Source organism: Leptonychotes weddellii, chromosome 5 (genome assembly GCF_054177405.1).
Source record: "Leptonychotes weddellii isolate Sample4059 chromosome 5, ASM5417740v2, whole genome shotgun sequence".
Taxonomy (NCBI): Eukaryota; Metazoa; Chordata; class Mammalia; order Carnivora; family Phocidae; genus Leptonychotes; species Leptonychotes weddellii.
The window spans coordinates 22,068,889-22,079,259 of record NC_138373.1 but is presented as its reverse complement, the minus strand read 5'-3'; the positions used below and the strand labels follow the sequence as shown (position 1 = coordinate 22,079,259).

Below are 10,371 nucleotides of genomic sequence, written 5' to 3'. Positions count from 1 at the left end.
GGGTCATAGCCTCGCCGGGAGGGCGGTTGCTGTGGAAACCGCGGCCATGGCGGCACCGGGTCCGGCAAGTAGTCGCACCGCCCAGCGCGAGGAGGCGGCCCGCTCCGCAGAGTCGTCGGACACTGTCCGGACTCCAGTGCCCATCGTGTCCACCGTGTCCCCCGAGCTACCCGTCTCGCCAGGACAGGGCGTGGAGCCTCCGGGCAAGAACCTGTGGGAGCAGATCTGCCAGGGTAGGCAGCCTGGGCCGGCAGAGAGGGGCGGGACTCGCCAGGCGGGGGGCCGCGTTTACTGGGCGCCTACTGTGTGCCAGGCGCCTGACGTACGTGGCCTCCTTGGTAGCCGCGCCGCAGGCCCGCGGGGATCTCCATTTCACGGACGGGGAAACTGAGGCTCCGAGACTTTTGTCCGAGATTACGCAGCGGGGTCTCCCACCAGGAGACCCAGGAGAAAGCGGAACAAAGGGGGACAGCGGCTCTCAAACCTCACTTAATGAACAGTAAAGAATCGCGGGAGCAGAGATGAGGAGCTTGGTTCCTGCCCACAGATCCCATAATCAGGTGCAGGGAATCTACACTCTTAACGTGCATCCTAAGTAATTCCGATGTAGTTAAGTCTATAGCCCACGTGTTGAGTAAACATGGTCTATACAGATTTGGGTTTTAATCCTTCTCCACTTCTGATCTTCCTTAAAATCCCCAAATGGAGTTTAGCTCAACTTCTTTCGTGGCCCTACACATACTCTTGGTCATGAGGCCTTACAGTACTCTTCACATATATTGGGCAAGTTATTGACCTTTCTGTAAAGTGAGCATAATGACATCTATTTTATGGTGTTAGGAGCATTGCAGCTAAATAGTCACAGAAAGTGCTTAGCAAACTGCCCGATTTCCAGCAAGAGTTCAGTAAGTGTTAGCTCGTAAAAAATAATATTGGGTGGATTTTTTTCTCCCCTAGGTTATAAGTTCCTCAATGTCAAGAACTCAAGATTTTTCATTCTTGTGGTTACTGTCACTATGTCAGCCGTCTGAAATAGCATTTCCCAGAACTGTCGAATATGGTAGCCCTATTGATTGATGATGTTGTACTCCTGAAACTAATTAAATGTCAGATCTCAAAAAAACATGTGGTAGCTACTAGCCACATATAGTTTTGAGCACTTAAAATGTGGTTAGTGCATTTGGGACTCAAATTTTTTATGTTATTTAAGTTTAGCCAAATTTAAATAGCCAGTGGCTACCATATTGGACAAGCCAGTAAATGTTTGTTGAATGGGAAAAAAGAGTGAATGCACCAATATATGAAAGAAGTGGAGGGCGCCTGGGTGGCTCAGTTGGTTAAGCGACTGCCTTCGGCTCAGGTCATGATCCTGGAGTCCCTGGATCGAGTCCCGCATTGGGCTCCCTGCTCGGTGGGGAGCCTGCTTCTCCCTCTGACCCTCCCCCCTCTCATGTGCTCTCTGTCTCTCTCATTCTCTCTGTCTCAAATAAATAAATAAAATCTTTAAAAAAAAAAAAAGTGGAAAATACAGAGGAGGAAGAGAATAGTGGACTCAGTTCATAGATAACCCTCGGCGGCTGTCTGTTTCACCTCCGATCCAGTGCTTGAATTCTTTTTCCAGCATCACATTATATTTAGAAAAATCTGTTTCATCTTGAACATTCTCCTTGTAATTTCTACCCTTTGTTCCTTACCCCTTGGTGCCGTGACCCAAGCTGATCACTCTACCATAAAGAATCCACTCATATTTGAAGGTAGTTGTGGATGTCTTTTCCCCCCAAAAAGTGAAAGACATTTTGACTTCTCCAAGCCAAACAGCTCTTTGTAATAGAGTTTATTACTGGTGTGTTGTTTAAGGGAAACTGCTTACCTACCTCACAGGGCTGATGTGAGGACCGGGTAAAATAATATATGTGAAGGTGATTAGCATACTGTCAGGCATTTAGAAAGAGCTCAATAAATGTTCATTGTTGTTAACAACAAAACATGGTTTGCATTGTGTTTTAAAGTCATGAGATTATTTTGGTCACATAGCCATGAAGGGAGAAAGCAAAGACAAGGAAGTGTGGTGCTCTCTAAAAAGCAAGTGAATTGATGCTACTCACAAAGTGACAGAGTTACATCACAAAGTTAATGAGGTCAAAGATGGTGAATTATATACTCAGGTGCTGACTCGGATCATGATTATTATAACCCAGATGAATTTCTTAACCATTCTAACATGCAGTTTTCTATAACAAACATATAGTGAGTAAATTTAGTGCCTCACAACAAACATGAAAAACAGGCTTTGGGGTAATCCTATGTTTGAGGTTAACTGTTACATTCTTTTAGTATATCTCCATTTAAAAAGCAACTTATCACAGCAAATAGACCTGTGAGAAACTCAATTTCAGGAAGAAGAAATACGGAATAGGTAGATATCTGACTTAAAACTGTCCTACCTGGCTGATGCTGTGTGTGTGTGTGTGTGTATATGACTTGACGACTTACTTGTAATTGTTCTTTAATTTTCTCTCTCAACTTTCCAGTGATGACTACCTCTGAGCTTTGTATCCTCAAAGGTACTTGTATCAGTATCAATAAAATTCTTTCCTGCCAAGGCTTCTAATTAAATTTTATTATTGCAAGGGCGCCTGGGTGGCTCAGTCGTTAAGCGTCTGCCTTCAGCTCAGGTCATGATCCCAGAGTCCTGGGATCGAGCCCCGCATCGGGCTCCCTGCTCCTCGGGAAGCCTGCTTCTCCCTCTCCCATTCCCCCTGCTTGTATTCCCTCTCTTGCCTCTCTTGCTATGTCTCTCTCTGTCAAATAAATAAATAAAATCTTTAAAAATAAATAAATAAATAAATAAATAAATTTTATTATTGCTTTTGACATGACTTTTAACTATGGTTTTAACCAAAACTGAGTCAAAGTACTGGGAGCTTACATCTTCTATTTTGATATTGCTGTTATTACTCTCATCAACATCCTCATTATTGCCATTGGTTCATTACTCCAAATAGTCTCCAACCTCAACCCTTAGAGCTGTTGTAAAATCAGGTTCCTCCATCCCACCTGCCAGATACCAACAGGGACCAGCTCTGAATCAATGCTTGTAACCCTAGCACAGCAGTTGAGTACAGCTAGAGAAAAATGACACCTGGGGCTCTCACAGTGCCTATCAGTCAACATCCCTCAGTGCCTTCTTCCATTGCCCCCGTCTACTAGCCCCAAGTTTCTACTCCCCCCTCAAATGTTGGGTGATACCACTTAGTAAATGTAGGGGGCATTCATTGAGAAGAAGTGGGGAGGGGATCCTTCAGCTTCCTTATACCAATAAACATATTTGCATCTGTACACATACCCTGCTACCAACAGCTCAGCCTACATCTGTGCTTTGGTACCACCCTTTTGCCATCCCAGGATCCTGCTCTGTCACCCCCTCTCCTACATCTAACTTCTTTACTGACTTTTCCTTCCAAACATCCTTTGGTCTGACATCTTGAGAAAAACCTCTCCCTTAGCACGTATTATCTTCTAGCTCTTGTCTCTCCCTTTTCTTCTCTCAGCCAGGCTTCTGGAAAGAACACACTGCCCTTGTTCACACCACTGTCATTCCTTTTATCAACCCAGTGCAGACTAGCTCCTACTTACCTCATTGTTCCAGTGAAATTATTCTCATCTCTTCTGTCAACATATCTACCCATGCTGGGAACTGTTATAAGTGCTGGGCTAGGAATGACTCCAGGCACTATTCTAGACACCCAACAACTTTCCATCTCGATGGGTGTCCCCATCATTCACTCAGCTACCCAGTCCAGAAATCAGAGATTCATCCTAACATGTTTCCCGTTCACTTTTCATGATCCCCACATACATTTCTCCAGTCCCTACGGATTATACCTGCTTAACATTTATAAGCCCCAACTCCTCAGCCCCTAGTTGTCATGGCTCCTGCTTTAGGTCAGGCCCTTACCACATCCTGTTTGGATTGTGCTGTAGCTTTTTAAATGCAGAAGGCCCCTGTCAGACCCTCTTCCACAGGACCCTCTCTAAAATTCAAATCTGATCACATCGTGCCTTGACCTACAATGATTTTCATAGCTTTCATGGTAAACAAACTCTTTAGCTTAAGACCTAAGCCCCTTAATGATCTGGTTCCTGTCTTTTTTTTTTTTTTTTTAGGTTCAGCCCCTACCATTTGCTCAAATCATACTAATGGCAACATGTATTGAACTGCTCTATGTGCCAGACACTGTGCTAGATGCTTTTCCTCTCATTTAAACCTCATAGCAATGCAGTGAGGGTTTTCCCTGTTGTACAGGCAAAATGGAGGAAATTGAGGCAGAGAGAGTTAAGGAAACTTTCCCGAAGTAAGTGACAGAACCAGGCTTGAACTCAGATGTGTGTGTCACTCAAATCCAAGCCCTTACACAACATACAGCATGCTTCAAAGTGTAGCCCGGGGGCACCCGCATCAAAATCTGGATTGCTTGTTAAAATGCAGATTCCTGTGCTCTGTCCTGGACCTGATGAGTTGGACCTCTTGGGAGTGAGTCCTTAAGCTCTGCATTTTAAATAAGCTCTCCAGGTGAGGTACAAAGTACAGTGCTACTGTCCTGTACTGTGTCCTTTTAGCCACAAGAACTAATTCCTCCAATGCGCCATACTGTTCTACTCCTCCATGCCTTGCCCAGGCTTTGCCTCTTACTGGGACATCTCTGCCTTCTCATCTTTATCTTTCAAGACATAGCCTAAGTGGCCCCCCCTTCTAGAAAGGCTTCTTTCGTTCCTCGCACTGATTTTGAAGCCCTGTCTCCTCACTGCACTGAGAGACCATTGGGCATAGCCCTCTCCAGCAGCATGTCCACATCTCAGAGGCACCGGATTACTGTTCATCCCCTCACCAGAACATAAGCTCCTCTGCACTAGGCATCTATCCGTCCAGCACCTAGTACAACCCCTCGCTGTAGTGTATGCTGGCTAGGTGTTTGTTAGATTCACTCCCGCCTCTTCACCTTCCTGATCCATCCCTTTCCAATAGGCCCCTGTTGGTAAACATTGTATTTTTTTTTAAGTATTTTTATTTATTTATTTTTGAGAGAGAGAGAGAAAAAGAACAAGCCAGGGGGGGAGGGGCAGGGAGAGAAGCAGGTTCCCTGATGAGCAGGGAACCCCATGCGGGACTCGATCCCAGGATGCTAGGATCATGACCAGAGCCGAAGGCAGACACTTAACCCACTGAGCCACCCAGGTGCCCTAAACATTGTATTTTAATTGCTGTTTCAGTTAGGAACATGTTCAGCAGCAAATCAGAGACAGTCTAATAGTGGCCTGAGCAAAAAGGACATTTCATTATCTCATATCCTTAGGAACATAGAGGGGACAGGTTCCAATTTTGGCAGAAAGGCTCTACTCTGCCAGTGGGGTTATAAGCTCTTTCTGCTCTGCCTCTTGCAGAATATTGCCTTTGTTGTATAAAATGAGTAACCACTTTCACTTGTTCTTAGTATTCACTGAATGTGCATATAACACTAAATTCCCCTAATCGATTAACCCAGTTTACAAGCTTCGATAACTAAAAAATTATAAACATTTATAAATTTAGTATACCTGGTTTTCTTAAGCATTTCTAATGCTAAACAGACAAGCAAATTTCCTAAGCACTGAAGCAGCTCTCAGAAATTGAATGAATCAGGGGCGCCTGAGCGGCTCAGTTGTTAAAGCTTCTGGGCGGCTCAGTCGTTGGGCCTCTGCCTTCAGCTCAGGTCATGATCCCAGGGTCCTGGGATCGAGCCCCGCATCACATCGAGCTCCCTGCTCAGCGGGAAGCCTGCTTCTCTCTCTCCCACTCCCCCTGCTTATGTTCCCTCTCTCGCTGTCTCTCTGTCAAATAAATAAATAATCTTAAAAAAAAAAATTGAATGAGTCAAACTATGGTAAATCAAGTTATTTTAATGAGTTCAATACTCTGCAAACTTAATCAAATTCATACAAGCTCATATGGTTTTCAATGTGAAAAGCATCGGTCTGTAATCAATTACATATTTTAAATTGAAATCACAAGGCAAAAGCGACAAGTTCTCAAATATGCCAGATACTCAAACATTATAGAGGCTTGAAATCACAAACACATCATATTGTCCTGAAGATAATATTATTTTCCTTTACTTCTGCATAATCATTTCAACTGTATATCTTTTGCGGTCATATGATGAAAAAGTTTGTATCTTTTCCATCAAATTTAAGTGGACTCTTAAGAGATCTACTTGGAAAAAATCTAAGTAGAAAAAATATAAATAACAAAGAAATGCAAATAAAAGCAACATATCATTTTAAATATAGATAAGATTGGTAATACCCTGGAGAAACAGACAGTCTTACTATTAGGAGTATAAATCGTTGTAAACTTTTTAAAGGAATATTTGGCAATTTGGCTGAAATTTTAAACTATTTTTTCCTTTAACAGAACAATTCCACATCTAAGAATTAATTCTATAAAAATACCTCCTTTCTGGGTGCCTGGGTGGCTCAGTTGGTTAAGCGACTGCCTTCGGCTCAGGTCATGATCCTGGAGTCCCAGGATCGAGTCCCGCATCGGGCTCCCTGCTCGGCAGGGGGTCTGCTTCTCCCTCTGCCCTCTTCCCTCTCGTGCTCTCAGTCTCATTCTCTCTCTCTCAAATAAATAAATAAAACCTTTAAAAAAAAATACCTCCTTTCCAATTGATGATGTGTATATAGTGATGCTCCTAGCAGCATTGTTTGTAATAATGAAAAATTGGAAACAACCTAGACACCAAGTACACTGGTTAAATAATTGTGGCATATCATATATGTAGCAACCTTGAAAGATGTCCAAGACTCAACACCTAAAATGGTTCTTGGCACATAGTACGCTCTCACTAAGTGTGAACAAATGAATAGATAAAGGATCAAAAGTAACTTGTCAAACTATTCTTCATTTTGTTCATCCATTCAGCAAGTATTCTTTGGGAATATGATGGTGAGCATAAACAGACCCAGACAATTTCCCTCGCAAAACACACAGTCATTAATTTTTACAAATTTCAAATAAGGATAAAACTGATAAGAATTGTGAAGAAAAAGGACTGTGCTATGAGGTTCTATAGTTAGATGATTTGACATGGTCTGGGAGATCTAAAGTAAATAAATGTATTTGTATTATATACATATGTTAGTAAATATGTTGAAAATACAGTGGTTGTGGGTTATAATGGGATTGGATGTGACTTACACTCTTTACATAAGACAAGTCGGTATTATTTGGAATTTCCTCATAATAGCATGTGTTGCTTTTGTAATAAGACAAAGCTCTAAATGTATATATCCTAAATCTGAATAAACAGTTTTCACACCCTGTTGGTGTTTCTCAAAGTGTTTGGGGAAGAAGAGTGAATTTACATGCTTGCTTGAGAGGAAAGCAAAGTGGTAGAGCTCAAGCTGTTACAGTGGGTGGAATTCTAAGATGGCTCCAAGGATTCCCACTCCCTACTGCACACACCTCCTAGTTATTCAGTCAAACACAAATCTAGGCGTTGCCACCAAGGGATCTTCCAGATGTAATTGAAGTTTGTCATCAGTTGACTTTTAACTTAGGAAGATCACAGCAGGTGGCCCTGACCTAATCAGGTGAGCCCTTAAGTCAACGTCATTAAAGCAGAAGAGACTCCTGTTCGCCTTGAAGTAGCAAATAACAATGTGTGAACTGTCCTTGACAGGACCTGAGGGTGGCCTCTAGGAGCTGAGAATCCCACCAACAAAAAGAAAATGGGGATTTCAGACTTACAGCCACAAGAAACTAAATCCTGCCAACAACCCATGATCTTAGAAGAGGACCCAACCCTCAGATGAGATCACAGCCATGAATGGCCAACACCTTGATTTGAGCCTGATCCCATACCCGGACTCCTGACCTACAGGAACTGTGAAATAATAAATTTGTATTGTTTTATGTTGCTAAGTTTGTGGTAATTTGTTACATAGCATTAAAAACTAATATAGCTGGTACTGGGAATCAAGACTGCTTGCAACCTACAGCCTGACATACTGGTCCCCAGCATGATAACTAGGGGTTAAAAAAAAAAAGCCAAGAGATGTTTCACTGACAGGGAACCAGGTAGTAGAACAAAACATAGGTCCAATACAATTTTATTCATTCCATCCATACCATCTTGCCCAAAAACTGTTTTTCCTCATTGCTGCAAAGCGGCTATGCATTTGCCTTTAAAACATTGGCTTTTCCAGAAATATTTTTACCACTCTCTTTTAGGGATTTAACTAAGATAGCCGATGAGCATTTCTGTCCCTCTCTGAGCAATAGTTCTTGTTACCCTGCAGAACTTGTATGGACTGTTCTTTGCGTTAGGCTCTCCAACAGGTTGACTGTGAACAGCCTTGAAACCTGGCAATCATTCTCCAACTCACTGCACATTAGAATCAGCTGGAAAACTTTAAAAATACTGATTCCCAGGCCTCCACCCTAGACCCATTGAATCAGAATTTCTGGAGTTGGGCCAGGCTTTGGTATTTTCAAAAAGCTCCACAGTGATTTTTGCGTGCAGCCAGGGTAGCAAGCTCCCGGAGTTGACAGCAGAACTACTCCCACTTGTGCGTACAAGTCACCTGGGATCTCATTAAAATGTAGGTTCAAATTCAGCAGGTCTGGGTGGGTTTGAGGTTTTGCATTTCTAACTCCCCAGAGATGCCAGTGCTGCTGGTTCTTGGGCATACTTTGAGTAGCAAGGTCTTTATGGGGTTACTCTTCCAGATGCAAACCCCAATCAGGCCATCCTACCTTCATGCTCATCCTCATGACTTCAAGAGACAGCTCATCTCTCTGTCACTTTTATTCTGCCCTCCCATCATGTGCTCCTCTTCTTTCTTTTCTCCCCTCCTCTCTGTAGCTGCTGGTATCTCCCCTTAGTTATCATAATGGGGGCAAAATCTAAAGTTGTACCTTCTCAGCCAAAGAGTCTCAAACTCTTACATAAAGCCTTGAGTCTGTCATACAAGAGAACAATCATCTCATCCATTTTAAGTAAGGTGGTTCACAGGAGTTATTAACCTATAGTAGCCAGTTGTTTTTACTTCTATAAACCATCAACCAAAATAAAATTTAAGGATGTTTTATTCAGAGGAAAGGAAATTGCATCACAAACTGCAATGAAGTGTGGAATTGAGGATTTTTTTCCTGCTCCCTTTAGAGTATGAAGCTGAGCTGCCTCCCTTTCCAGAGGGATATAAAGTCAAACAAGAAGCTATGATTACTGTGAGTATCACCCAGACCCCAACTTAAATGAAAGGCTCTTATGTGAGAATGGTGCTGACGTAATGAGTTTGGGAGGTGGGAAAGGGAAGGCACTGGAATTAGAACCAGAAATTGGGCCCAGCCCTAGCTCTACTACTAATGGTGCGACTTAAAGGGCATCATATAACCTCTCTGAGCCTTAGTTTCCACCTCTGTTAAATGGAACAGATAATCCTTGACTAACTCACAGGACCTCTGTGGGGCTCAAATGAGATCCTGGATGAGAAAGGTCTTTACAAAGGAGTCAACACATGTCCATGTTGGGGACAGTTGGGGATAGAGCATGTTTCTGTATGCATGCCAGTGTGGGTAAGATAAAAAAGACTGTACTAAGAGGGCCAAGGACAAGGCAGCCAGGAAGGGGGGCCCTCAGGCAGTATGCTTGGAGTAAAATAGGGGCTTAATGGAGTTTAAAATAAAAGAGCAGGGCTCTGAGAGAGTCGGGTTATTGAGCAGGGTCACAGGGATAGGACCCAAACCTAAGTCTCTATACTTGGCAGTAGCTTATTGCAACTGCCACTAGTAGAGATTCTGTGTCTAAGAAATTTCTTGGCCTGTGATTGTTCTTTTTTTAATAGTGTCCTGTTCTTGCTCTGTGGATTTAATGCTTTCTCAAATTTCTCCGCAGATACCAATTACAGTTCCCTTCCCTGAATTGTTGGTGCTTCTTCCAGTCAGTTGTTCTTTGTAGATCCTGATCTCTGTCTTTTATGCTGTTGATGTTCTTTATCTGTGTAGAGAATTTTGTTATTTATTCAAAATTTAAAATGGGCATCTGAGTGGATTTTTCTATGTAGCTGGTATGATTTTCTTCTATTGTACATGTGGGTTTGTTTTCTGGATGAGTCTCTTCTATGAGTAGAAACATTGACTAGGAGCTTGTGGGGAGTGCTTGTCTACTGGAAGACTTTTGCTTCAGGGTTGCAGGCAGAGAGCCTCCAAATCAATGGTGAGCTTTTTTTTTTTTCCCTTTTGGCTACCAGCTTGGCCAATCCTTGGAGTCATTGGAAATCACTGGAATCATTGGGAAGGAGGGAGACCTGGATATAAAATGCTGGTGG

The 10,371-nt window shown here is 42.7% G+C and overlaps 1 protein-coding gene across 2 annotated transcripts in view; it reads left to right on the top strand.

Moving 5' to 3' along the window:
• Positions 1 to 3: 3 nt before the first annotated feature.
• IQCK (IQ motif containing K) overlaps positions 4 to 10,371 on the top strand; it is a 59,632-nt gene continuing 49,264 nt past the window's right edge. For both annotated transcript variants that reach the window (XM_081819933.1, XM_081819932.1), the window contains exons 1-2: positions 4 to 233; positions 9,207 to 9,271. In XM_081819933.1, the coding sequence (XP_081676059.1) occupies positions 47 to 233; positions 9,207 to 9,271 (252 nt within the window). In that variant the 5' untranslated portion in view covers positions 4 to 46. The remainder of the gene's footprint in view (positions 234 to 9,206; positions 9,272 to 10,371) is intronic.